Source organism: Elgaria multicarinata, chromosome 14 (assembly GCF_023053635.1).
Source record: "Elgaria multicarinata webbii isolate HBS135686 ecotype San Diego chromosome 14, rElgMul1.1.pri, whole genome shotgun sequence".
Lineage (NCBI taxonomy): Eukaryota > Metazoa > Chordata > Lepidosauria > Squamata > Anguidae > Elgaria > Elgaria multicarinata.
In genome coordinates, this window is record NC_086184.1 from 1034026 (window position 1) to 1061784 (window position 27759).

Genomic DNA, 27759 nt, shown 5'->3' on the forward strand with positions numbered 1-27759 from the left:
CGGGGGAGGCCGCAGCGGTGGCGGCTCCTCTCCCTTGCCTCCGGAGAGCCTCCGAAAAGCCCAGCAGTTTCGGTTTCCTCAATTCCAAACAGTCACGATGCCAAGTACGAGGCCTTCTTCAGCCCTAAAAGGCAAACTTTTTAAGACGCACACGCTCCCGAGGAGGCTGGCAGGGCGCGGGGAAGCAGCCCTCGCCCCACGGAAGCATTCAAGCCGCAAACAGCGCCTGCAGCGACAGCAGGTGGTCTAGACTCAGGGGGCTTGAACCCGGGTCAAAGAGCGGGCAAGCCCACAGCCCAAACGGGCAGCCGCATGCCCTTAGAAAAAAGTTAAAAGACGCTCTCTCCTGTCCAGGGGCAGCCGGCAAGTCACAATAAATTAAGGCCGGAAAAACAAACAGCCGCAGCGCGTCGGTTGACGAGAGCAGCACAGCGGTTTATTCCCAGCCAGCTAAGGGCCGTCCAACGCCACCACCCTCAATGCCTCATTCACTCCAGGGCACTCGTGAACGCTCCGTTAAGCAGCAGCGAAACACGCCACGCTCTCCCCATCCCCGCCCAGGCACAATAGACAATGCGCGAGGCTAACGGAAAGCAGGCCCCGGCCACGTTCGGAGCCTGCGAGGCAGAATCACGGGCTTTGTTTCGGGATCGAGGGCCTTGGCCGGAGCCCAGGCGTTCCCACCGTCTCTCCCCTGGCACAAGGAGGTGTGGGGGTTGTGCCACTGCCTCGCTCACTCGCTCATTCACTCTCCCTCTGCCCTGGCGCCTGGCAGGACCTCAGGCGGCACCAGCAACGCCACCAACTCAAGGCAAAGTGGATCCCCCAACTTTCATCTTCATTATTTTTTACGCTTTGACGGCAGCTACGAGGAGCTCCGGTTCTGGTCGAAGAAGGGGTGTGTGTCTTTGACTCTTTCCCTCGGGGGGGGGGGGCATTTTCTGGGACAGAATTGTGCCCCCCTCCATAAGCTGCTAGTAGCCCCACTGAGGGAAAATACGCAACTAATCTCCCCCAGCAGGTCTTATAGCAGCTGGGGGGGGGGAACCAAGATATGGCAAATGGCACAAGGAAGCCCCCCCTCCCACCGCCACGACAGGATCTTCAGTATTATTTTTAAAACGAACAAAACACAAGACTGAAAATGTCAGGAAATCTAGTCGTCGCTAATCTCCTAAATCACATCTGTTTTCGACACTGAGCGGTCCGTCAACATGGCACAAACGCCTCTCATGATCTCCTGGGTATGATTCTGTGAAGCCCCAGTGCTTTCATAGAATCATAGAATAGCAGAGTTGGAAGGGGCCTACAAGGCCATCGAGGCCAACCCCCTGCTCAATGCAGGAATCCACCCTAAAGCAGCCCTGACAGATGCTTGTCCAGCTGCCTCTTGAATGCCTCTAGTGTGGGAGAGCCCACCACCTCCCTAGGTAACTGATTCCATTGTCGTACTGCTCTAACAGTCAGGAAGTTTTTCCTGATGTCCAGCTGGAATCTGGCTTCCTGTAACTTTCCTGAGGGTTCAAGGGGCCAAGACCAGGGGCAGGCAACCAAAGCCCCCTTGGATCCCTTCCTGGGTGCCTCTCCCGGGGCCCTCCCCCTCCCCCTCCCACGCCCTCTCTTAAGGCCAACGTCCTGCGTAGCTCCCCGGTCCATTCTGGCAGGCAGCAAGGTACGGGTTAAGCCTCTAGCACTCTGCACGCAAGCCAAGGGCAGCGGCCGGTATGCCTAAGGAGCAAGGGCCGAGGGAGGGAGCCTGGTCCACCCGGCTCCCTCGGGCAGAACGCCTTTGCACGGCCGGGAGACACCAGCCCGAGGGTTAATATTAGCCTCCCGGAGCAGCGCTTATCCCAGGATTAGGCTCCTCTCCTTGCCCAGGAAGGCCGGCCGGCCGGCTGGATGCAGGCGGGGGGGGGGGGGACACGCCGCTTCGTCTGCGCGCAGTGCAACGGCGGTGCTGCCTCAGCAGGAAGACGAGTTGCACAGCTGCCCACCAGATGTGCCCCCCCCCCCAGTGCACGGGTCCAAGAGCTGCTTTCCAACGAGGTCACAAAGTTCAGTGTTCCCTCCTTCAGCGGAGCATAACGCTCCGGGCCAGAGCAAAGTCCCCCAAGGCCAGAGGCAGGAAGACAATCGTTCTGGGAGAGGCAGAGGAAGGCCAGAGCCAGCAAAAACAACGGGACGGGTCATCTCTTCGTGAAATGTGCCGGGTTTGAAATTCCAGACGGTGGCTTATTGACTCCCCGCAAAAAACACTGGACTGAAAGATACAAACGATTATTCATAGCTGGAACACGTAAATACCGGGACAGATTAAGAGCTACGGCAGTCTTCCCTAACCTGGCACCCTCCAGTTGTGCTGGACTACAACTCCTAGCATCCCCCAGCCAGCTAGGGAGTTACAGCCCAAGTTGGGAAAGGCTGAGCTAGGAGCTTAAAATACCCTGCACAGAGTGGCTGGATTTAGGGCCAAGAGGCAACCATGGTCCGGAAGATTAACAGGACAAAGCCTTAGGCATCCTGGCAGAACAGAGTGGTTGGTTAGCCAGCCAGCCAGCCAGCCAGCCAGGGGTTATTGCAGAGAAAGCACTGGAGAGTAGGGCAGATTGGCGGAAGCAGGGAAATGGCCCGGTGTGAACGCTCAGCGGGGAAAAGGCCGGTTGCGGGTGCTCTGATTTGGCCCATCCACTGAGGACTGGAAACAAAGCCCTATGAAGAGAGACTGAAAGAACTGGGCACATTTAGCCTGGAGAAGAGAAGATGGAGGGGAGACATGAGAGCACTCTTCAAAGACTTGAAAGGTTGTCACACAGAGGAGGGCCAGGATCTCTTCTCGATCCTCCCAGAGTGCAGGACACGGAATAACGGGCTCAAGTTACAGGAAGCCAGATTCCAGCTGGACATCAGGAAAAACTTCCTGACTGTTAGAGCAGTATGACAATGGAACTAGTTACCTAGGGAGGTTGTGGGCTCTCCCACACTAGAGGCCTTCAAGAGGCAGCTGGAGAAGCATCTGTCGGGGATGCTTTAGGGTGGATTCCTGCATTGAGCAGGGGGTTGGACTAGATGGCCTTGTAGGCCCCTTCCAACTCTGCTATTCTATGATTCTATGACTGCATCCCAGCTAGTGCTCCGTCCAGCCCAGCCCTTCCTGATAAAGGCCAGCCCTTGAGTGGGTGAAGCAGGACCCTAAAGGGAGCCTCCCAGGCAAGCGGAGCTGCAGGACTCCTGGCAGGAGGGGGGGGCGGGTGGGGAGGGGAGCTCCCACTAGATGCACACTTCAACCGAGGAGGCTGAATCCCAGCGGCCAATCCTGGGCTCCCCGTAGAGGAGTCCCTCTAAGAAAGTAGACTTGCAGCCTCCCTCAATCCGGCACCCTCGATATGGGTTGGACCGTGGGTCCCATCATTCCTAACCAGGCTGGGGGTGATGGGGGTTGTAGTCCAACCCGTCTCTCCAGGCTGGGGGAGCGCCTTTGTTTGGGAGGCTGCCTTTTCCCAGAGATTCTCCCAAGGCAGTTCTGGGGTAAGCACAGATGCTGCACGCACGCCCTCCCCTTCCTTAGAGGAGAGACAGTTTGTCCCCCACCCACCCACCCACCCACTCCCCAGACAGCCCAGACATTAACTCTTGGCTCTCTGGAGAGTTTTGGGCTCGACGCGTATCCGCTCATCAGGAGGAGAAACGGAAAGTCTCCTTTCGGCTCAGTGGGAGCCAAAGCGGCCTCTCCCATCCAGAAGCAGGGAGGCCGGGCGAGGGGGCTTGGGACATCAGGGCACGAGGGCTCTCACCCCAAATCCCCAGCACCTATCCGTCCTTCAGGTGGTGCTGAGTTGCTGGCCAGAGCAAGGCCTGCACATTTCCCGGGGGCGTGGAGGACCTATGGAAAGGCCCTCCTCCACCCAGCCCGCTCCTCAAAGGCTGGGCAGGGTCACTGCTGGAAAGCAATGCAAACCCTTTTCATCTGGAGGGTGTTTACAGACAAGGAGGGAAATCATAGCACACCTGCACCTATTCCCCACCCGTGGTCTTGAAAAGCAAAGTGTACCGGTTACAACCCATCTCTTAGTTATTCCTCTGTATTTAACACAGACCCAGGTTTTGCTCGCCACAATTTGGGGGTTAAGCTCTTTGCAGCTATAATTTAATTTTAGCCTGCCTGCAGTTCTGTCCAACAAGGCTAGGCTGAGAGGGACCGGCAGGCCTCCTGAGCGGCTCTCCCCACCGTTTGCTTTTGGCCGATTCTGGGGGAAAGGAAACGTGCGGCATGGGGTGTCTTTGGGAGGAGGAGGAGGAAGAAGAAGCAGAAGGAGGAGGAGGAGGAGGAGGAGGAGAAACCAGCCTGCTCCAAGTGTCCACGCCCCTGAGCTGTGAATAATGGAAATGGCAGAGAAAGCAGCAGCAGAATTTCCTGGCATTAAGCAAGTGCTTGGAGAATTGCACATGCAGAAGCTAGAGAGCCAGGGAAGGACCGGGCCAACACGGGAAGGGGATGGCGGAACTGGCCCAGTGGGCCTTTGGACTGCGAACCGAGTTCAAATCCCCTTTCAGCCTTCTCAGAAGCCACACTTAATTCCAAGTACTACTAATTCAGTGCTCTCAGAATAAGGGGCAGGAACGTATTTGAAAGGGGCTCAAGATCTAAAATGATCACAACTTTTAAAATCAAGGCAGGCCAGGAGTAAGCTACGGCAGAGACACACAGGTGTTCAAATTGGGCAAGGCCCTCCAGGTCTTGGCTCACAGCAGCTGAGATTCACAACCGGGCAGGGGTGTGTGTGTGTGCGCTTTGCCAAGGCACTCCAATACTCTCCACGCGCCAGTGTGGCTTGGGCTAGGAGGCAGTGGCCAGTGTGGCCGGCTTTTCCAGCTTTGCTCAATTCAGAATATGGCTCTATTGGCTCTGGACTAAGAAACTGGCATCTGTGCCACCCACAGCAGGTAAGGCCACAGGGATCAGCACACCGGCACTTTCTTGGCACACAGTACCTGGCTGGAAACTCTCCCAGTGTCTTCATGGCAAAGACACACGAGCCTCTGTTTCTGCTAAAAAAACGACAACCCAGAGAGCTTGTGTGCAGAGTCTGGGGCACCTCAAGCTGCAGAGCAACAGTTGCAGAGTCAACGCACAGAGTTTTGCAGCACGGAATCTGACTCAGGGTTTTCTGGACAAAGGGCCTTTGTGGCCCTGACCACTGCAAGCATGACAAGGACTCATGTTCCTGTCTGTTACTCTTCCATCCTAGAAGGAACACTTCCAGCTCGGGGGTCCAGAACAAGACTTGCCCTCAGTGCTATTAGAATAGCAAGGGGCCACTTTGGAGCAGGCCCTGTGAATAACTATAGGAGACCCATCAAAAAGCTAAAGGCCCTTATGGGACACGCATGCCCAAGCACCTAAGGGAGAATGGACCCCCAAAGCGCACTAAACAGCAGCACTGGAGAGCAGTCCAGAAAGAGCAGTTTGCACTTCCCCTGGTCTGTCTGCTGTGGAGAAGCCCATCAAAGCCATGAGAGCTATGAGCAACCTTGGGGTGATGCCCACGGCCTGGCCGCTCTTTCCTCAAGCGTAGAGCGGTCCCCTCGCAAGCCCTGGGTGTGTGTTCAGCTGTGAAATCCTGGCACCCAACCGCGACATTTCTTTCTGCCCCTTCTTCCATGGGGGTGGGGTGAGGGAACACCTGGTCCCCTAACGACCCTGCGGCTGGCTCCAGGGTACGCAGGGAGTATTAAGACTGAGAGGGGATTTGAAACTGGCTTTGCCCAGCCCAGGGGACACACTGAAGGAGAGGCGGGATGGCTGTCCGGTGGGGATGCTGCAGCTGCACCCTGCAGTCCAGAGTCTGCAACGAGCAGGGTTGGACTGGATGATCTTTCAGGCCCCACCCAACACGGTGACATATGTAGAGCAGCTCACACTGCTAACAGGCTGGCCTGTTCTGTATACTCTCAGCCGCCGCCAGCACAAATTGCCTGGCACAACCATCACCCCGCTTCACTTCACATTTCCAAAGCATGCAAGTGATAGACTCACACCCCACATAAGCAGAGAGTCAGTTCTGTCATCCCACCTTAACAACCAAAGCTGCAAGACGATTAAAGACACTCTTAAAAATATCCCTGAGTGTCTCTCGCCAGGCGCCCACCCACCCACTTCCCCAGGAGAGCAGCACCACCACCGCCCCCCCCTCCCCGCAACAGAGCGCTACCCGAGAGGTAAAACGAACTGTTCCACTGCATTAAGAAGACACAGAAATGGCAGCCTGCCTATCTGGAGTGACAGGGCAATCAGAGAAGACGATGGCAGATATGCGGGGCTGTTGCTGTCCAAACTCCCCACCCCCCTCACTCTGCAGAGTCTGACTGCCGCACCGTCCAGCGGAAGGTGACAACTCTCACCTTTAGGTTTTTTTTAAAGCCAAGGTATCTTACAAATCACTGACGCTCCTACAAATGTCAACCAGTACTGCCAGCTCACACTTTCACTCCAATATCTCAGTAGGGTTAGCTCACAGGGCAATGGACTGGTGGTCAGATGTCGTCAATTATCCTGTTGCTTAAAGAATTGGCCTGCTGCCAACTTGGCGCAGAGTTAAAACTATGGGACTCACTGCCACAAGATGTGCTGATAGCTGCCAATTTGGATGGCTTTAAAAGGGGGTTGGATAAATTCCTGGAGGCAAAGGCTATCTAGCCCTGATGGCTAAGTTCTACTTCCAGTATTTGAGGCCGTAGGCCTGTGTGCACCACTTGCTGGGGAACATGGGTGGGAGGGTGCTGTTGCACCATGCCCTGCCTTGTTGGTCCCTGGTCGACAGCTGGTCGGCCACTGTGCGAACAGAGTGCTGGGCTAGATGGACCCTCGGTTCATCAGGGCACTTCTTCTGTTCTTAGTACAAAAAACCCAGAGAAATAAAGCAAAGCAATACTGGGGGGTGGAGAATGCTGGTGGATACAACTCCCATCAATCATAACCACTTTGGCCAAGGATGAGGGATTACTGGAGTTGCACTCCACCAGCAACTGGAAGGTCTCCTTGCTCCCCATTCCTGATTTAAACAAACCATAGTTGGTTTTACTTTGTTTAATTTCATTTTTGTTTGTTTGTGTGAGTCAGGATAAAAGCCAAGAGGTGTATTTTCAACCGTTCATATTTATAGAAACCCCGCAATAACATTGTCAACGTACAATAATTTATTCGCCGATTCGTTTTTGTATAGTGTTTAAGTATCAAACCTGTTAGATGACATGTAAGATTCCGTGGGTCTTTAAAGCAAAAACTTCCCCCCCCCAAATACTAATACAACTAAATACCCAACCTGCACATTACAATCTGGAGTTTTCCCGTTAGCTTTCACTACACTGATCTCCAAAACTAGCTCGTGTTAAATTCCGAGCAGCTGACCTTGTGGGCCGTGCTAGTTGGCGCCTCTCCCATCATGCTTATTAATACTAGTGAGCTGGGGGGGGGGGGCAGGAGAATGGGCCACAGGGACAAATACACACATTTCTTGCTGCTAACAAAAACACACACACACACACACAGAAAAGCTGAAGACCACCCACACAGTTCCAGCCCAGGTAGATGCAACGCAGCCCCACCTCCCTGGTTACCTCTCCGGCAGAACCAGACCTGCGAAACTGAGCTTCCTTGCCTAGGGACAGGGTTCAAGCGTTCACACACATGAAAGCGAGAGGGTCTCTGATGGGCCCCAACGCAGCCCCCCAGAAGGGGCCGAGAGAGCTGGCTGGCGGTGGGTGGCTGGGTGGGTGCTCGGGTCTGTGGCTTTGGCCAAGGGCACCTGCATGGCCCAGCGAAGTGACTCTCTCTTGGCCCAGGCGCCCGGGGGCTAAAGCTGCCTCGGAGCTCCTGGGAGGAAAGAGCGAGGCAGGAACGCCTGGGCTGCATGAGTGGGGCGGGGGGGGGGGGGGCACCAGTGGTCAAGCGCAGAGGGCGACAGGGTGGGCGGCTCCGAGGGGAGCCTCGGCTCCAGCAGCCCCAAATCGCCCCCCCCGGTCCGCCCAATGCCCCTTGCAGGGTGAGCGGGGGCTGCGTGCCCCCTTCGCTGTCGCTCGCAACCCCCTGTCAAGGGAGGTGCTACAGCCGCCCGCCCGCCCGATGTGCGAGGCAGGGCGAAGGGGCGCCCCTGAGCGCGTGCAGAGCGCCCGCCCGCCCAGGCTTACCTTCGAGGAGGACCTCCCTGCCGGCCCGCTTGAGCGCCTGCACGGCCTGGTCGTGGGTGGCGCCGCGGAGGTCGACGCCGTTGACGGCCAGGATGGCGTCCCCCAGGCGCAGCGCCCCGCAGCGCTCGGCCGCCAGCCCCGGGAAGATGCGCGAGATGAGCACGGGCATGCGGTTCTCGCGGCCGCCCTTGATGCTGATGCCCAGCCCGCCCGCCTCCGCCTTCACCACCCGCACGCGCCGCACCCCGGCCGGCGGAGAGCCCGCAGGGCCGCCCGGGGACGGAGCCGGAGACGGAGCCGGGGGCGAGAAGGGGCGCCCGGGCGGCGACGGGGGGCTGGAGCCGGGGGACGCCGCCGCCGCCCCGCTCCGCGCCCGCCCCGTGCCGGGGCTGCCCCACTCGGAGCCGTCGGGCAGCCCGTTGAGCGGCGGCGGCGGCGGCGGCGGCTCCGGGTCGGAGCTGAGCGTGAGCGCCTCCCCGCTCAGCTCGGCCACCGCCCGCACCCAGCGCTCGCGCAGCAGCACCTCCACCAGGCCCGCCTTGCTCGCGCGCGTCCACACCGCCATGCTCCCCCGCCAAGCGGAGTCACTCCGGAGCCGGCGCCCACACCAAGAGCAGCAGCAGCCGCGACGACGACAGCCGCCGAGTGGCCCGGGCCCACAGGCAGGCAGGGGGCGGGGCTCCGGGCGGCGGCGCCCATTGGCCCGCGGGGAAGGGGGCGGAGCCGGGACGCCTGCCCGGGCCTCCTCTGCTCGCCGCAGAGAAAGTAAAAGTGCAGAGTGACGTCGCTCGGGGTTCGGGCCAATCATCTCCCGAGTTCACATTTGGGCGGGTGGGGGAGGGGAGGACCACTTTCCTTTTTTAAAAAAAAAATCCATACAAACCACAGGCGGGAAACGCGTGGTTTTCGATGGTGTGTGGACTTGCTACTCCTCCCATCCCGGCCCATTGCCCATGCTGCCTGGGGATGATGGGAGCTGGAGTCCAAAACTTTTGGAGGGTCACCGCTTCCCCAACCCCTTAGAGAAAGCCAGGATTTTTGTCATAAAGCCGTGACTGGGCAGCAGCCCCATCCCTGGCCAAAAAGACAAAGACAAAAGCGGGAGGCGGAGAAGAGAGTCCTGTTTTCCTGTCTCGGCTGCTTTGTTCTTATATTTTTATTTTTAAAAAAATAGTTCTGCTGTTGCCACAATTCTAATGAAATACAGACCAGTATCCCCCATGTTGCAGAGAAGCATTTCAACCCGTCTTCAGCTAAAAACTGCGACTTACATGTGATCAATAAAAGCAGGACAATCCTCCCACCCTTACAATGAAAAAGACACGACACAAAAGGAAAAAGGGATTAGAGGGAAGAGGAAAACAAACACACTCCGAAAGGTTCTTGCCCAGGCAGACACCATGCACAAAACTAACAGCTGTGCGGCTCTAGCAGGAGCCATGTACTTAATTTAACGCATTTCTACCCTGCTCTTTCACTTGAAAGGCTCCTGGATCGGGCCCATTCCACTGCTCAGAGGCATTCAAAGTTCTTGTAGGGAAGCAAAACAGGAACGCGTCGAAAGCAGCCTCCCCCAATACGGTGCCCTCCAGAAGCTGTTGGGCTGAAACTTCCATCAACCCCAGCTAGTAGGGCTACTGATGGGAGTCCTAGTCCAACGCATCTGGAAGGCATCACGCTGGGAAGCCTGGACTGGGAGCAAAGGGCTCCCTGCTGCAGCTCCTCCCTCGGGCTCAGCGGGAACCTCTCCCCCTCCCTCGTGCCACACTTCGCATGAGGCACAAGGCTTTTGTCAAGTCGCATTTCGTCCAGAATTGCTTCAACTCGCTTCTTTCTGTTTTACGCTTGAGGAAAAGGCAGCCCAGATTAGAAGAGGATTTTGGAAGCTTATAGCACAGGCCCAATAAGCCGGGCTCGGGGCTCAGAGCCCCAGCAGGTTGAGATGGACAGATTTGGTTCAGCGGCCGCCCCGAGGGTTCGTCGTTAATCGGGCCGTCGGTTCCCACGGAGGGAGCGGAGACCTCGCTCGCCTCCCGCGGCCCGGCGCCCTGCTTGATGCCGGAGCTTTGCTGCTGATCCTTGGGAGGAGAACGGCTATTTTTAACACAAGCATGTGTAATCGGCAGTGATCCCGGCCTCCTGAGGACATCTCCGTTAAGAAAGGGGAAACGTGGCACACTCCTTGTGGCTCCAGTCGCTCGGGGTCCAGAAAGGTTGTCCACGGCTGCAGCAGCCCAATCTTCAGCCTTGTCACACAAGTGAAGCGAAGGTCCGCTCCTCCGGAGTCTGGACGGAGCAGCGCCGGTCCTTCCGTGAGAAGACGATGCCGCGGATTCACTAGGCAGGGAGGCCCCCAATAACAGCCAGCACTCAGTCCGCACTTGCGCCTGGAACATGCGAGGCCTTTGGGCCCTGGTCAGGGGCATCTCTCCCCCTTTCTTCTTCTAGCTTCACCACCCTCAAAGCTCCTTGAAACTCGCCAAATCCCTGGAGAAGGTGATCAATGGCTTCTAGTCCTGATGGCTCTGTGCTGCCCCCAGTATCAGAGGGCAATATGCCTTTGCACACCAGTTGCTGGGGAACATGGGTGGGAGGGTGCTCTTGCATTCACATCCTGCTTGTAGGTTCCCCGCGAGAAGCTGGCTGGCCGCTGTGTGAACAGAGTCGATGGGCCCTTGGTCTGATCCAGCCTCAGGGCCTATTCTTGGGTTCTTAAGATTGCTCTGCCCCCTTCTTCTTCCTGCCACTCTGGCCTCCCCGAACACCCGGTTTTCTCACTTCCTTCACATCCCTCTTCTGGGCAGCCTTCCCCAAACAGCCTTCCCCAAACAGCCCTCCACATATTTGGGTATTACTCCTGATATTGCATTTTATTCTTTTAAACATTTCTATTGTACTTTGTATTTTAAGTAGTATTTTAAAATGGCATTTTAATTTTTTTTAACTGGTTGTAATCCAGCCCCCAAAAGCTTAGTTTTGGGGAGGATTAGAAATCTACTAAATAAACAAAGCATTTAATTTTAAAAGTGCAGCGCTGTTGCATTGAGGAAGAGCCGACGATTCAGAGTATGAGGGAGTTTTGCTTTATTCAAAATGGCCACAAAAAAACCTGGCCCTGAAGTTAAAACTATGCATAAAACTAGAACACTGTGACTGCAAAGGGGAGAAGAGAACTCAGCGCAACCCAGGAGGGGGTGGGAGGGAGGGAGGGAGGGAGGGGGGAGCTCACAGCTGGAAGAGAGGAGGAGGCCTGAGATTCCGCCTGGTCTCCCGTCAAGATTTATTTTGATCATTTCAATTACAGCGATGGACACAGCAGGAGCCCCTTCAAGCCGCCCCTCGCTCTTCTTGCCTCTCCCTGCTCCCTAAAACAAAAAACTGTTTCTTTCTTTCTTGTAGTCCTGCAGCAGCTGGCGCCTCGCCCGCTCCAGCCGGCTTCCCCAACCAGGGGTCCTCCAGAGACCCCCACCGCCCCAGCCAGCAGGGCCCATCCTGGAAGCCCAGCACCCACCATGCCTCCACCACCACCCTTCCAAAGGACGCAGAGAAGGTCGGAGAGCCGTCCTTCCTCCTCCTCGCTGCTGGACTTATTGTTCCTGCTTGATCGGGCTGAAACCAGTTTGCCCGGTTGGGCAGCCCCTGAAGGGCCCGCTGGGAACGGGCACGGAGCAGAGCCAGCTGGGCTTCTCGGAGGTGCCAAGATGACCTCAGCGTAGAACCAGCCTGGGCAGAGGCCTGCAAAGGGACTCCTGCGATACTTGCTCAACATGTGCCGGGGCCACGAGGCTGAGCTACACACTTCAGGAAGCACCCGGTTCAAATCCCACTTTGGCCAGGATGGTGCTAGGTCAGGCCTTAGGCAAGCCAGTCAGTCCCTTTCTGTTTGCAACTGCACCGACCCGCCTTACAGGGCTGCTGTGAGGATTTTGAGATCATGCACACGGAGCACTTTGAAGGCTCAAAAGCACCATCCGAAGTATTTATTATTCAAGGAGCAGATTCATACAAAGGCACCGGCTGTCTTCTCTGTGCTCTCTGCCTCCAATGAAGCTGGCCTCATCCTGTCGGCTGCTGCCCATTCAGCTAAGGCTTTGGCTGCTGGCATCGTGGTGGTTAATCACTGGCAACGCGGAGCATTCATTCCAGCCAAGATTCCAAGGTCAAAACCAACGTCCACAGCCTGATAACGCCAGAGGAAGGGAGCGAGCTCGAGGGGCGGAGGAGGAAGGAGGAGGCAGACGGCAGGGAGCGCGGTGGCCGTGGGAGCTGGGCCCCGTTCCCAAGGATGCCTGGTTCTCTCCCCCCACTCATTTCGAAGGGCGGGGTCTTCTTTGGACCATTTCGCACTCTTGCCGCTCTGCAAGTCGCTGTTGACACGGTGCAGCCGGGAGAGGTGTCTTTTAAGTGCCGAATTTCTTCTGATAGATGGGAGGGGGCAGCTGGGCCTTGATGTCCGCCACGGGCCGCTCTACCACTACCAAGGCATTCTCATCCAGCAGGTCCACAAACAGCAAAGGCTGCCCAGGGGCATGGGGGGAGGAGAACAAGTAAATCAGCATGAAATAATTAATAATAACAGAAACTGTTCTTAGCTGTCTAAATCCTTTTAAATTTTGTATTATGTACATTTTTTATGCTGTATGTTTCTATTGTTTTTTATTACTTTACGAACTGTTGTAAACTGCCCAGAGAGCTTTGGCTATTGGGTGGTATAGAAACAGAAATGAAATCAATCAATCAATCAATCAATCAATCAATTAATAACAAGAAGAAGCAAAGTTCTAACAGACAGGGCTCGGCGGTTGAGGCCCCTTGGGCTGAAATGAGGGGTGTCATCTTGCCCCCCTCTCCCAGCACAGGGGCAGTTACCCTGCAAGGTTCCAAAGGGCAGCTGCCCTAGAGGCCCGAGCCCCGCCCCGCCCCGCCCCTTTCCCACAGCCTCTCAGAAGCCAACGCCGTGACCCAGCGCCTCGGGTTCGGCTGCAGGGAGGGCTCCATTTCCCTGTCACAGCCAACAGCCACGGACAAGCCTTTCCACCTGGTGGTTGGTGGCGGTGTGAGCGAAGGGGGGGCACCACACTTGCCCCCCTTGCTCAGCCCTTAAGAGGCAGGAAGGGAGACAGCTGTGGCAATCCAGGGCTGTCCTCCTTTCCCACCCTCTCCTGTGTTGCCAGAGAGAGCTCCGGGGCTGATCCCCCCCTTGCCCTGGGCCAGTCCACGCTTTGGTAGATGCCAGCAGGTAGACAGCTGCTCTGTTCTCCTCTGGGCCCCTGGCGGCACATCTGGGTCTACTGGCGAGGGAGGAAGCGCCCCCACAGCCAGGACTTCCTACTTGGCACAGCTGCGCTTTGCTCTGGCCCAGGCAGGTAGCAGCACACATCCTGCTTCCTCCTAGACCAAGAGGGTTGGGGTCTTCAGCCCAGCCCCCCTGTACTGGGGCTTCCTGACTGTTAGAGCAGTACGACAATGGAATCGGTTACCTAGGGAGGTTGTGGGCTCTCCCACACTAGAGGCCTTCAAGAGGCAGCTGGACAACCCTCTGTCAGGGATGCTTTAGGGTGGATCCCTGCATTGAGCAGGGGGTTGGACTCCATGGCCTTGTAGGCCCCTTCCAACTCTGCTATTCTATGATTCATCAGCACCACCTCCCCTCACTCTGACTTCTCTCCATGGGATTTGCCTAATCCTCTTTTAAAGCCAAGGCGTATCCCAGGGCCACATGGCAATTAATTCCGTAAGCCAGAGGTGAGGAATCTCGGGCCCAGGGTCCCACTGTGGCACTCCAGGGTTCCCCAAATGGCCACAGCCTCTTCCCCTGACCGCCCCACCCCGGTGATCATTAGCATTTGATGATCTAATGCACAGAACAAGCTTCTGTGCAGCTTCCTCCTCCCCCTCCCGGCCCCCATTCTAAACACTTGAAACGCTTCTCCTGAGGCTTAGCTGCCAGCAGTCAGAGCTGTAAGGGGAAGTGTGCTGATGTTCTGACTCCGCCCCCTTGCCTTTGGCCCCGCCCCCCACCAGCACACAGGCCCCTAAGAACTGCTCCGAAATGGAGGCTGGGGCTGAAAGGGTCCAACGCGCCACCCCCCCGCCCCCGGTCCTAAGCTCACGATGCGAAGAAGTCCTTTCCTTCCGCCTCTCCCTGGCCCGGAGAGAGGCGCATGTGCGCAACCACACACCTGGTACTTCTTGCAGATCTTAAAGGCGTGGCTGTAGCTGCGCCGGGCGGCCTTGGAGAGGTGCGCCAGCGAGATCTGGTTGTGCAGCATGGCGGCATCCTCCGGCAGCGGCTGCAGAAGAAAGAAAGACGGGCGAGAACTTGACTACGCGGCTATCAACCAGCACCTCCGAGCCACGGCTGTCAGGCACACAGCGAGCGCTCGTTCCCTCGGGGAGGTGTCAGAGAACAGCCCATCGGGCAAAGGTGTGGAGGGCGAAGCGTCAGGCGCTCTGCTGTCATAGCTCCCTTGCCTTGGAAGAGCGGTATGTTCTGTGCCAGGAGGAGATGCGCCCGGTCAAGGGCGGACAAACCCTCTCCAGCCCAGAGCTCACATATATATGGAAGGGCGCAATGAATTTGCTTATAGCCCAGGGAAAGCTTGGGGGCTAAACGCCTCCCCAAAACACAACTGAGCCGCCAAGCTTTCCCTGGGATATAAGCAAATTCATTGTGCCCTTCCATTTTACTGCTCCTTGGTATTTTACTGTCGTTGGGAGTGTTCTTAATGCTGGCTTTTAATGCTGCGTCTTAAGGAGGCGTTTTAATATTGTATTTAAATATTGTGAGCCACCGAAAGATTTCACTACGTTTAGCAGCAATAAATAAACAAATACATACCGTTGAATGGAGCATCTATGAAAATGCCCCTTATTCCGCAAACCTGGGTCCATCGAGTGCAGGAGTCCGCTGCCAGGGGTGACGAAGTTCTTTCAGCCCAAGGGCAGAATTTATTTTCAGAGAAGTTGCCGGGGTTTGGGGGGGAGGGGGCAGCAAATTCCACTCGTGGTCAGGCCAAAAATACCGATATTGTAGCTTAAAGCCTTAAGAGCAGCATTTCAACCTTTCAGAAGGGAGGCGGGAGCCGAGAAACCACCAAATGACTGACAGGGAGGGGGAGGAGCCTAAGGAGGGGGCGTGGCCAATCTGGAAAACCGGGGGGGGGGGGGGCTGGATTGGCTCTCACGCCTGCAGCTCAACACCTTGGGTCTCCTCTGACTGGCAGCAGCTTTCCAGGGTCTCAGAAGAGGGCGGTGCCTGTCCTCCAGCCACCGAATCCTTTTTTAATGGGCCTTTCCTGCGTGCAAAGCGGGCGCCCTGCTTTGGTCTTTCCTAGCCACTGCAGATTAGGCCTATGAATTTGCGGGGGGGGGGGGGGGGAGGAAGACCACCTGTGGCTCAGAACAAAGCAGGTGTTTTGCACCCGGTGGGGCAGGTGGCCACAGTCCGGCACAGCCTTCCTCTACCCAGTCAACTCACCAGGGACTTATCGATGATGCAGAACATGTGAGTGTCATGGACCAGGATGTGGGAGGCCTTCTTGGGGTTGAAGGTGATGTGGGTGATGGGCGTGTCCCGGTCCATCCAATCCTTGTGCATCCCAAACTGCTGCAACTTCCGGCTCCAGGGGGTGTATTCTTTGTCTGCGATGCTGAACTCAAAGACCTGGGAAGGAGGCAGCCAAGAGGGAAGGGGGGTGGGGCTGAAGAGGCTCCATTTGGGAAGGGCTCAGCCCCACCCGTCCCCCACTGCAGTTCACTTCCTAGAGACTAACTGTCTCAACATTATGGACTAGAAGCATGAAGAAACATGAACGGGATTCCCCCCACCCATAATGCTGAGTTCTGTGCTTGCATGGAATTCACACACCTTTAGCTGCAGCTGATCTTCCGATCAGAAAGTCTGATGTTTAATTACAAAGCTGAAATTAATTCCACAGGGAACAAGACATTCCACATCTGCCGCCTCGGATTCAGGACTTACGTCAGTCTCCCTGCTGCCCTTCAGCTGTGTTGGACTACAACTCCCATCATTCCCTGCCAACATGGCCACTGGGCATCAGGGTGGGGAAGGGAGACTGACAGGCTTGGGCCGTCCTGACAATAGCAGCTCACTCCTTGTATCGGGGAGGAGGAGTCTCATCTCTGACAGGATTCCCCAGGTGAGGAAACTGGAACTGCAAGGGCAGGAACAAAACTCTGCACAGGCAGAGGGAGCAAAGCCCTCCTCTCTCCCTCTCTCAAAGGGGCGTGACTCAAGAGGCTTAGAAGGAGCCGGGGGTGAGCATCTTACCTGCTGGTCCGAATGGGCGATGATGAGGTTATTGGTCTCTGGATGAATGGCCAGGGCAGTCACCGGGCAGTCATAAGCAGGCACAGTGCAATGGAGCTGGACCAGGATGAGAGAGAGAAGGGGGGGGGGGCAGACGGGGTGAGGGATTCACCGTGACCCAGGTCAGCTCCCCACTGCCAGCTGCGGGTGCCCCCTCGAGGACAGAAGAGCAGCCCCGAGGCTGGGTCGGAACCAGCCTCTCTAGTCCAGCGTTCGTCAGAACCAGGCCCCGCTGGCCCCGCGTTCTGTTCCGATGCCCCGACGGGAAGCCCACAGGCAGGACAGGAGCGCGACGGCCAGCTCTCTTGCCCAATAGGGACCTGCAACCCTCCCAGCGGCCCTCAAGGCCTGGATGGATGCAGCCGAGGCAACGGACACGTCTCCAACGGTTGAGGACCAAGCCCAACGGGACCGCTGAGCAGGCTCAGCCTCCCGCCAGTAGGGGCGCCGCTCGGCTCACCTTGGCGGCTTCCAAGTTGTAGATATGGACTGCCTGATCCCCACTCGCTGCAGCCAACCACTTCCCGTCGGCGCTCGCAGCCAGCAGGTACGCGGCCTCCGCCGTCTCTGCAGGAAGAAACAGACGAGTGAAGCCACCAGAGGGAGGAGGGCCAGCGTGCATCAAGCAAGCCCCGAGGATGCTCTGGGGTGATGAAGAAGACAGGGGGCGGCACTGGAGCGACCCTCCAAAGGGCCCTCTCACCAAACACGGCCAGCTGGACAACCCAAATTCCAGCTTGCAGCACAGAGGGTGAACACTTATGTCCGTTTTTCGCTGGGAAATGCCGCCATGCGGTCAGCAATCCCTGTGATCAGCTCGTGCCTGCGTTTCTTTTAAATGTGTCCTTAAAGCTCATGGCCAGGGGGCTCCCGGCAGGATTTGATTGCTTGAAACACGTATAGGGTGCATTTTCATTTGCTTTCCACTTCCGAAGGATAAGTCGATGGTTTTAAACTTTGTCCTGTAAACCGCCCAGAAAGCTTCAGCTAATGGGCAGAATACAACTATAATAAGTAAAATAAATAAATGCTCAGTAGAGAAAGCAACAGCGCGGTGATCCTTCCGGGGCAACGAAAGAGGGCAGGCAGCAAATACAAGAGAGTAAAAAATAAAAGAGGGAATCCTCAAAAGGATGCTGAAAAATAAAAGGGAACTTTAATGAAAGAGTAAATTGTACCATATGCACCTGCCCGGACCCTAAGGTCATCCACAGGGACCCTTCTCCGTGAGCCCCTGCCAAAGGAAGTGAGGCAGGTGGCTGCCTGGAAGAGCAGGGCCTTCTCTGCTGTGGCACCCCGGCTGTGGAATGAGCTCCCTAAGGAGGTTCGCTTGGCACCTCCATTATATGCTTTTAGACGCCAGGTGAAGACCTTTTTATTCTCCCAGCATTTTAACAGTCTATAAATAAATTTTAACTTGGTGTTTTAAATTTGTAATTTTGCATTGCTGCTGTTTTTATCTGGTTGAGCTTTTATATTGCATTTTATATTATGGTTTTATACTGTTGTTTTAAACTTTGAACGTTTTTAATTTTTGTGAACCGCCCAGAGAGCTCCGGCTATTGGGCGGTATAGAAATGTAATAAATAAATAAATAAAATAAATTGCCCAATGCATTTTGGCGGAAACCTTCCACAGGGCACACAAGAATTATTCTGGTAAGGCAAAGGTCGGAGGACGGGGGCCTTTTCTGTGGTGGCCCCCCAATTCCGGAACGATTCCCCTGACGAGGCCCACCTGGCACCAACACTGTTATCTTTTTGGCGCCAGGTTAAGACTTTCCTTTTCTCTCAGGCATTTAACAGCATACGTTGAGTTTTAACTGACTCCAAAACGAGCATTGGCCTGGCTGAGTGTTTAGAAATTATTTTAAATGCTAGCTGTTTTTATGTTTTTGCTTTTAAATTTTGTATATTGATTTTTAACGTTCAGTCTTTTTAATCTTTGTAAACCGGCCAGAGAGCTTTGGCTATGGGGCGGTGTATAAATGTAATAAATAAATAAATAAATAAAATAAACACCCCAAAAGCCTCGGTTAAATGACAGCAACGTCTCCATATCCACTTCCAGGCACATGATCAAACAGCAGCCAAAGACGCTTTCTTCAAACTCAGTTGGCTCTGTCTGCTTGAACGCCTAAACTCTGGAGAGAACATCCGAAAAGGCGTCTCTTCCTAGCAGACTGCCTGGAGGTTGATGAAACCCCAGGCTGAGTGTAGAAACAGAGTCAGTTTGGCTGGGACCACGAGAGGACTGGTAGGACCAGCCACTGCAAACACCGGCCACTGGTGTCATCTCAGTGGCTGTCGCAAGCACAGAATAGCGCAGCAGCCACGTCCTTTGCGTAACCGCTGTGCCTTGACCTCCTTGTGCAGTTCTGAAGTGTGCTGACGGCACGTCGGTTGCTCAAGGAGCATCTGCTTTGCGCTGTAAGCTCTGTGCCTCTAGAGTTCCGTAAGTGCTAGAAATTACGGTATATGACAATTCATGGCACAATATTGTAGTGGCCAGTGTGGTGTAGCAGCTAGAGCGTTGGACTGGGAGTCGGGAGATCCGGGTTCTAGTCTCCACTCGGCCATGGAAGCTCACTGGGTGACTTTGGGCCAGTCACAGCCTCTCAGCCCAGCCTACCTCACAGGGTTGTTGTTGTTGTGAAGATAGAAATGAAGAGGAGGAGGGTTATGTGCGCCGCCTTGGGTTCCTTGGAGGAAAAAAGGCGGGATATAAATGCAATAAATGAATAATTTTGTATTATGCTTTTACAAAGTGGAGTCAGGTTGCACCCAACATGCAGCTGTTGTAGGTTCATGTAGTTTATGTGGTATCGTTGGCCCTGATGGCTTATCTATAACTACGTTAACCCATGATTATTCTTTTTTAACTTGCAAATGGCGTCATGCTTGATTTGCATGGCTTTCATGGGGTACATTTGACCCCTAAAACGAACTGATTTTCCTACTGACAGAGGATTAAAGGCCTAAACGGCTTGGGGCCAGGGAGCCTGAAGACCCACCTGCTCCTGTCACGTTCCTCCTGTGGCAGCAGCCGGGGTTGAAGCGTTCACCAGGTGCCTGCATCATTACATTTCAGATCCCAATTCACACCTTTCTGATTACCTTTGATTAATTATCTGATTGTTTTGCCGGGGGTTGGGGGGCGGTATTTGCAATTGCTTTTTTAAAATATATATTGTTACCTGAGTTGGGGCGGAGGGTGTGCAGGTATTTGCAGGCCCCTGGTTGCAAGAGCTTGAGGACGTGCACGGAGCCTCGGTCCGACGCCACAAAGAGCCGGGTGGAGTTTGTGGAGAAAAGGAGGTGGTGGGCAGAGCCACTCAGCCTGGGACCCTTGGGAACCTGGGGGGAAGACAAGGGAGGGTCACAGCACGGCCACGCTTTGCCCAGAGGCCTCACTGCACCCTCTTCTCACGAGGAGGCTCAGCTGGAGACCAGAGAAGGGTTTCGGCTCTTCTGGCATCGACTGAACAGCCCCCGGCCCAGGCTCCCCACCCCACCCCATTCCATTCCCACACACCCTCTTGATGGCGATGTGGTCTCCGTCCAGCTGGACCCGGTGCAGGAAGAACCTGGAGGCCGTGGCATAGGCAATCCAGCTGCCACAGGGGGAGACACAGCTGCTGCTGATGTGCTCGGGACCCTGGAAAGCAAGCCAGGTGAAGTGAGGCGGTGATACAGGTGAGCGGAGTAGAGATGTGTGCACAGTCCCCTTCCCCCCCCCCACAAAAACACCTGTGGAACTATCTCTGGAGACTCCCCAAAGACAACAGGTTGAAAGACCTCCGTGATTTCAGTTGGCTTCCACAATTCAGGAGATGTAGAAGAATTTTAGCCTGGTGCTACATCAACCTGTTTACATTTTAGCAGAACAGACTGGATTGGTTTTGGAGTGGCTGTTGCCCGGGGCAACTGCTAGGGATGGGGCAGGTGAGCCATCGGAAGCTGCCTTATCCTGCGTCAGACCCTGGGTCCATGTAGCCCAGTACTGTTGACACTGACTGGCAGCAGCTCTCCTGGTTTCAGGCAGGGTTCTTTCCTACCCCTACCTGGAGATGCTGCTGGCAGGGGCTGGGCCTGGGGCCTCCAGCACGGAGCCCCGTCCTCAACCGTCATCCTCAGCGCCTCCAACCTGCCTAAGGGTGAGAAATCAGGGCTCACTCACCTTTGCCTTGAGCTGGAGCAGGTGCTTCGGCGGGCAGGACACAGGCAGGACTTCGCCGGCCCCTCCTGCAACAAGGAACGAGAGCGGTTGTGCGCAGGCAGCCCAGCGAAGCAGAGCGGAACGGCCTTTACGGGAGGAAAGAGCCAAGCCTTTCCACGGGCCAAAGCAACTTGCTGCACCTGGCCTGGCCATGGCAGGCCGTTGCCGGGACGGGCGCCTCTCTCCTGGGCGCGCCCCCCTCCCCAGACCCGACCGTGCTCATTCTCACCTGTGGCGTTGGTGGCTCCGAGACGCCAAAGCTCCAGCTGCCGCGGGTGCTGGAACAGGAGGAGGCGGGCTTCCCTGGCACAGGAGACGAGGCGCCTCTGCAAGAGGGAAAGAAGCAGCGTCAAGCAGCCGCGGGCGCCTTTCTCATGGGACGGCCGCAGAGGAGGGCTCCGGCCGGCCTCGTTACTCACGTGAGGGAAGGTGACTTTCCGGAGGGCGGCTTCGTAGCTCTTGGATTCCACCTTCTCCATCAGCGGCCGGATCACGAGGAGCCCATCCAGCCCTGGCGGAGGAAGAGGCAACGGGATGGTCAAGCCTACAGCGCCCTCTGCAGGCCGTCAGTGCACAGGGAGCCAACTTGCAACAAGCCAGGCCGTCTGCCCATCTAGACCAGTAACGTTGGCTCTGACTGGCAGCGCTTCTCTGGGCACTCAGGCAAAGAACATCAGAAGAGCCCTGATGCGGGATCAGACCGAGGGCCCACCTAGCCCAGCGCTCTGTTCACACAGTGGATGACCAGCTGTCAATCAGGGACACACAAAGCAGGACACGGTGCAACAGCACCCTCCCGCCCACGTTCCCCAGCAAGGGGAGGCCTTTCCCCGCCTGGTGCTTGCTATGAAGATGCCCAGGACTGAACCTGGGACCTTCCGCATGCAAAGCCACTGAGCTATGCGCCCCCCTCGGCCCGGTACGATACCTCCGGAGACGAACGCCGTCGGCGTGTGCGCCACTGCCCGCACGTCATGGGTGTGGTGCTGGAACGGCCTCGTCCGCATCCACTGGTGCTCGGCGCTGCCCAGCTTCGCCGGCAGAAACTGGAACTGGTACACCGTCCCCTCTGACGTGCCGACCACGAGGCTGTCTTCCGCCTGCGAGGAGAACCAGGCAAACCAAAGGTTAGCAACGACCACGACGTGAGCAATGCTGTGGGCCAAAGCTGCAGGGCCTTCTTTGTACCACCCCCGAGAGTTACAGAGAAAAATAATACGTAAGCAGCCACAGGCCAAAGACACACGACGCGGACCGAGGACCTGCCATGCGGGGTCAGAGCTCCCTCCGCCTTGGAGCCAACTGCAAGACAGAGAGCAGTTTTATACCTTTTGTATATTCCGACCATGACCTTTGGTAGACCCTGCTGCCGGCTATTCCGTTCCTGCGCTCTCCTGCTGTGCCGTACCCGAGATCCCTGCTTTCCACCCTGTTTGGGCGGCTCAGGTGCGAGGCTTTCCTTCGCACTGACGCCAGCCCCGAGCGTCCCCATCACCCACCTCAGACACAGCCACGCAAAGTGCGGCGGCCTTGCTGACCGGGTGCTTCGACAGCAGCGTCCCCATCTCAGAGTCCCAGAACTGCACCTTCCCGGCGGAATCTGCGCTGACCACGGTGCCGTCGGAAAGGAAGGCCACGCCCCACACCACACACTTCTGGCTGCGGGGTCCCTGCAGGCGCCGCTCCACTCGGATCCGCTGGGCAGCATGGCCTGCGAGAGAATCATAGAACAGCAGAGTTGGAAGGGGCCTACAAGGCCATCGAGTCCAACCCCCTGCTCAATGCAGGAATCCACCCTAAAGCATCCCTGGCAGACGGTAGTCCAGCTGCCTCTTGAAGGCCTCTAATGTGGGAGAGCCCACAACCTCACCAGGCAACTGGTTCCATTGCCGTACTGCTCTAACAGTCAGGAAGTTTTTCCTGATGTCCAGCTGAGGCCAGCATGCTCAGAGAGAGAGGCCAGCATGCTCAGCCCCTGGCCAAGTGACGTCAGGCCGAGTGGGAAGGCCTCCCCAGCAGCCCCCCTCCCGGTGACCCCCCCCCAGCAGGAAACCCGGAGCCTGTTCCTAGAGTGTTTTTCTTTCCTTTTTTGGCAGTGGAGGGAAGGGAAAGCGTAAGGCTATGGCAGGGTAGGTGTGTGCATCTGTGAGTGAGAGAGTGGCCGGAGAAGTGAGTGGGGGCACAGGGAGACCCTGGCTCCTGACAGACCACCTCCGCAGGAACGCAGCGCAGGCTGTGCAACCCTGTTTTTTAAACATTAGAACGCAGACAAGACACGCACAGAGCAAGCAAGTGCGTGGTGTGTCTGGGTGTGTGTGTGAGAGAGAGTGCTCCACATGTACATGTGCTCGTATGCGCACCTGTGACACCTGCCATCCCACCATCCGCTCAGTGCAACCCCCGGGGCTGGAAAGGTTGTGGGCCCCTGTGCTATGGGGCAGAGGAAGCTGCCTCGGAGCAGGTCAGACCCTCTGCCCTTCTAGCATCGTTTCCTCCGACCGACAGCGGCTCTCCGGCAGTCACGGCCCCTCCGCCACAGGCAGGGGTTCAAGAGCTAGAGGCAGCCACCTAGAACACCTGCTCTTGTCCACCTTGCTGTCTAACCTTGGCCTACAGACGGAACAGAAAAGAGGGCCCTGCCTCGGACCTGGCAGATCACAATGGATCAAAGTCCCCCCAGGCGAAGCTGGCTTGCCTGAGAACAGAGGCGGGTTTGCTGTAATCAGCAGGCAAAGACCTTGGGGGACTCACACACACACACACCACCCCAATAGTCTTGGTCAATTTCACTTGGCCCTAGGTAATGGGGGCAAGATAAAGCGGGCCTCGCTCCGCAAGAACTCTGTCCTCCCCTAGGCAGTATACTTTCCCAGGCCTTAAGACCATCTGCAGAAGTAATTCTGTGGCTTCCCACACCAACTGAAGTGAGGCAGATGGCTATTAAGGAAAGGGCCTTTTCAGTGGTGGCACCTTGGCTTTAAAATGCTTTCCCTAGAGAGGCTCACCTGGTGCCTACATTGTGGTCTTTTTTGGCACCAGGTGAAGGAGCTCCTCTCCTGTGGAACTCCCTGCCTCTGGAGGTCAGGCAGGCTCCAACCTTGTACTCCTTTCGGCACCTCCTGAAAACATCTTTATTCCAAGAAGCCTTTCCTTAATATGCAGCCTTGAATCTCTGTTTTTGCTTCTTTTAAATTTTGTTTTAACTGTTTTATTCTGTTTTTATTTTCATTTTATCTCGTACACCGCTCCGAAATGTTTCAATGGGGAGCGGTATATAAATATTCTAAATAAATAAATAAATAAATAAGATATTTTTTATTTTCCCAGTTCCTCAGTTTCAAGAATTGCATTCGTGTGTTTTTCTATCTTCGCGTTGCGGCTGGCTTTTACTTTGGTTTATTCTGCTTTAACCTTAAGCTTTTCATTTTATGTTTTGTACGTTCTTGCATTTCATGTTTTTAAACTCTGTTTTGTGAGGGCTTCAGCTACTGGGCGGCACAGAACCATCACGGTTAACGACAGGATCAGGAACCTCACCTGACTTGATATCGAAGATGCGGATGAGGTCGATGGACCCAGCGGCAATCTTGGTCCCGGACGGGTGCCAGGAGAGGGACGTGATCCGCTCTGTGGGGTAAGAGGGGGGTGAGAGTCTCAGCTGTGAGGCCAACCAAGCCCACTCTGCTCCCGCCTTTCACCAGCGCCCCACTCAACTTTAGGGAGGGACGCCTCAGAGGCCCCTTCCAAATCAGACTTCGGTTTACGAGCATGAAGGATCGAAGCTGGTGAAGCAGCCTGTGCACAACTCCAGGAGCCAAGGCTGAGCACATCCTGGCTACGTCGCTCGAAGAGCCAGCAAAGACTCTGCTTTCCCAGGGCGGCACACGGAATTTCCAAGCCAGAAAGATTAGCCCAGACTCATGCTTGCCAGATACAGGACAAGGTTCCACAGAATATGCGCACTGGCTTTGCCTTCGCCCCACGTTACCGACACCTCACGCGCACACCCCTTCTAGGACCGCCTCAGGAGCCCAGCGGGCGGGAACAGACTCTCCGCATCCCAAAGGGCCCGTTGCAAGCCACAGAGATCCACATGCCCCTTCACTGCCTTCCGCTCCTCTGCACAGGCATGGAACAGCGACCAGAGGCGGCTGCCACGGCACACGCTCCCGCGACCCACCTTTCTGTCGGTCCAGCTGCTTCTCAAACTGGATTCCTTCGGGTAAGATGTGGAAGAGTTTAACGGATCCATCGTCACAACCGACCTGCATGAAGGGAGAGCGGGTCAGCGGGCTCTCTGCCTTGGGGGAGGGGAGCGCTGAGCGGCACACGCTTCCCCCCAGGATTCAAGCTCTGGGCGGCCAAACGACACAGCGGCATCCATCAGAGAAACTGCGGGTAAGCTGGAAGTTGCCTTATACTGACCCGGTTCGCACACAACAGTGGCAATTCCTGGATTAATTCATCCTGGGTTAGGTTAACCCATGTGTCCAGGTTCAGATGCCACGTGGCAACCCCTGATCAGGCACGGAATAGTCAAAAAGGATGCAGAACACACCCAGCACACAATGCGGCAAAACGTGAGTTAATTCACAATTTACTCTGTGGCTCAGACCATCGGTCCATCTAGCTCAGTACTGTCAACACTGATTGGCAGCAACTTTCCCTCCAGGGTTTCAGGCAGGACGGTGGGAAATGATCCTGCGACCCTCTGCATGCAAAGCAGGGACTCTGCCACAGAGCTATGGCATCTCACTACTCACAAGTAGTAGGATAAGTTTGTAGACAGACACTCAGTGGAGCAGAGAATGAAATGCACGGAAGCCATAAGAGTTGGAGAGGGGACACTTGGAGACTATCTAGCTCAGCCTTCCTCAACCTGGGGCGCTCCAGATGTGTTGGACTGCATCTGGGAGTTGTAGTCCAACACATCTGGAGCGCCCCAGGTTGAGGAAGGCTGAGCTAGCTGAACCCACTGCCAATGCAGGAAATCCAGAGCTCAGCATTCCCGAGAGACGGCTGTGCAGCCTCCGCTTGAAGACCTCTAGTGAGGGAGATCCCACCCACCCACCCCTCTAGCTCAGCCTTCCTCAGCCTACTGCTTTGCATGCAGAAGGCCCCAGGTTCAATCCGGCATCTCCAGGTGGGCCGGAAAAATGCCTGCCTGAAACCCTGGAGAGACATTGCTGCCGGTCAGTGCAGACAATACAAGGCTAGATGAGCCCAGACTCGGCACAAGGCAGCTTCTGACGTTCCTAACAAGCCTTTGCACTCTTCTACTTGGCAGCCCTTCAGCGGTTGAATGCTGTCACCTCCCACTCAGTCTCCAGGTCTCCAAACTAAACATACCCAGTTCCATCAACTTCTCTTCCTGGGATATATTTCTTTCTATAACTCTGACCATCTTCATTAGCCATTTCAATTTGTCTATAAACTTCTTAAAGCTCAGCATCCAGAAGCGGGCACAGTACTCCAGATGAGGTCAGACGAATTCAGAGCAAGATGGAACGATGAATTCCTGTAACTTGGAGACTATGGTTCTATTAAGGCAGCTTAAAATCGTATTACTTTTTTGCAGCCGCATCAAGCTGCTGCCTCAACTACAATCTCCAGATCCTTTTCACATATACTGCTGCCAAGGCAGGTATTCTCTCTCCTACGCTTATACACTGTACTACGGGGTGGGTGGGTGGGTGAGGAGCACACGTTGGCTTAAATGCAAAGGTTTGAATTTCTTCAATTCATTTCGTTCATTTCAGCCAGTCCATTGATGTCAGTTTGAATTTTGTTCCTGTGTCATGAAGCGTTGGGTATCCTCCTTAGTTTTGCATCACCTGCCTCCATCCTTTCATCTAAGTCAGTGATCGAGGGCTCTCCCCATCCACGAAGGCGGTTCTCTCGCTAACAAATGCAGGTTCCGCTACCCTGTTTTCAATCCGCCCATCTTCCCCGGATAAAAGAGGGGCTTACCGCCAGCCGAGCCCCAGTCGGATCGGCCGCCATGCTCCAGATGGGCCCCCCAAAAGCATCCAGAGAATACTTGACGTGCAGCTTCTCCAAGTCATACTCAACAATGTCGCCACTGAGGCCAGCGCCAAACAGCCGGTCTCCTGCCGCCCAGCACAGAGCCTCCGGGATCCTCGTCTCGTGGCCTGGAATGACCTAGAGGGAGAGCAAAAAAGTAAAAGGGGAGCTGCAAGAAGCCCCCACCCCCACCCCGCCACGAGGCGGTCCTGAACAGGTCTGAGGGGAAGCACCTCCTGGCCGCAGCGGATCTCGGTCACCCTCCTTTCCACATGCCCCCTTGCCACCCCCGAGGCCGAAGGGCCCAGAGGGGCCTGCGCAGTCCTTAGAGGGGAGACCCTGAGCCAGGACTTTCCTCGGAGGAGCCTCTGGGGCAGGGAACGGGGCTCCAACCCCAGACCCCCCGCCCAGGGTCTCTCTGTTCCCCCGGGGGGGGGGAGGGCCAGCGTTGCCTGTGCGAGCGGAGCGGCTTCTTCCCACAACGCAGCATTCGCCCTGTGGAACTCACTGCCACCAGATGGAAGAGGGATGGGAAGGACGCGCGTCAGCAGAGCCCCGGGGCTGGCTCAGGACCCCAGAGCAGCCCCCTCCCCTGAGGCAGGCAGGCAGGCAGGCAGGCAGGCGGGGCCCCTCCGGAGCAGGCCCTGCTCGCTCGCCCGCCCGCCGGGGCTGCGGACCCACCTTCTCCTGGAAGCTGTTGGCGCGCAGGTCGTAGACCTCGAGGGCGCCGTCGAGGCGGGACACGGCCAGGCGGGGACGGGGCCAGGCGGAGGAGGAGGAGGAGGCGCCGGTGGCGGAGGAGGAGGAGGAGGCGCCGGTGGCGGAGGAGGAGGAGGAGGCGCCGGTGGCGGCCACGCAGCGGATCCCCGCGGGCACGAAGGCGAAGAGCCGCGCGCGGTGCACCTCGAAGTCGCCCATGGCGGGCGGGCGGGCGGGCGGGCAGGCGGGAGTCGCACCGGTCCAGAGCCCGGCCAGCAGTGCCCACGTGCGCGACGCCCCCT

The 27759-nt window shown here is 56.3% G+C and overlaps 2 protein-coding genes across 2 annotated transcripts in view; both read right to left on the reverse strand.

Moving 5' to 3' along the window:
- Positions 1 to 8777, reverse strand: part of SNTB2 (syntrophin beta 2) — a 31205-nt gene extending 22428 nt beyond the window's left edge. The window contains exon 1 of the mRNA XM_063141456.1: positions 8185 to 8777. Coding sequence (XP_062997526.1) covers positions 8185 to 8749 — 565 coding nt within the window. The 5' untranslated portion in view covers positions 8750 to 8777. The remainder of the gene's footprint in view (positions 1 to 8184) is intronic.
- Positions 8778 to 12540: 3763 nt separating this feature from the next.
- Positions 12541 to 27700, reverse strand: UTP4 (UTP4 small subunit processome component). The gene is made up of 16 exons (XM_063141455.1): positions 27440 to 27700; positions 26705 to 26896; positions 24915 to 24999; positions 24272 to 24361; positions 22234 to 22445; positions 21663 to 21834; positions 21154 to 21245; positions 20964 to 21060; positions 20696 to 20760; positions 20051 to 20173; positions 19713 to 19872; positions 16977 to 17083; positions 16478 to 16573; positions 15665 to 15850; positions 14367 to 14477; positions 12541 to 12701 (listed from the first exon to the last, which is right to left on the reverse strand). The coding sequence occupies exons 1-16, from the start codon at positions 27674 to 27676 to the stop codon at positions 12585 to 12587; spliced, it is 2142 nt and encodes a 713-aa protein (XP_062997525.1). The 5' UTR covers positions 27677 to 27700; the 3' UTR covers positions 12541 to 12584.
- Between the last annotated feature and the right edge of the window lie 59 nt (positions 27701 to 27759).

Excerpts from the sequence above, each read along its gene's own strand:
- UTP4 (XM_063141455.1), bottom strand. The coding sequence starts at position 27,676 with ATGGGCGACTTCGAGGTGCACCGCGCGCGGCTCTTCGCCTTCGTGCCC. Across the intron at positions 16,574-16,976 it reads ACAACTTGGAAGCCGCCAAG|CTCCATTGCACTGTGCCTGC; the intron begins GTGAGCCGAGCG and ends ATCCTGGTCCAG. Across the intron at positions 12,702-14,366 it reads AGATCTGCAAGAAGTACCAG|CCTTTGCTGTTTGTGGACCT; the intron begins GTGTGTGGTTGC and ends GCCCCTGGGCAG.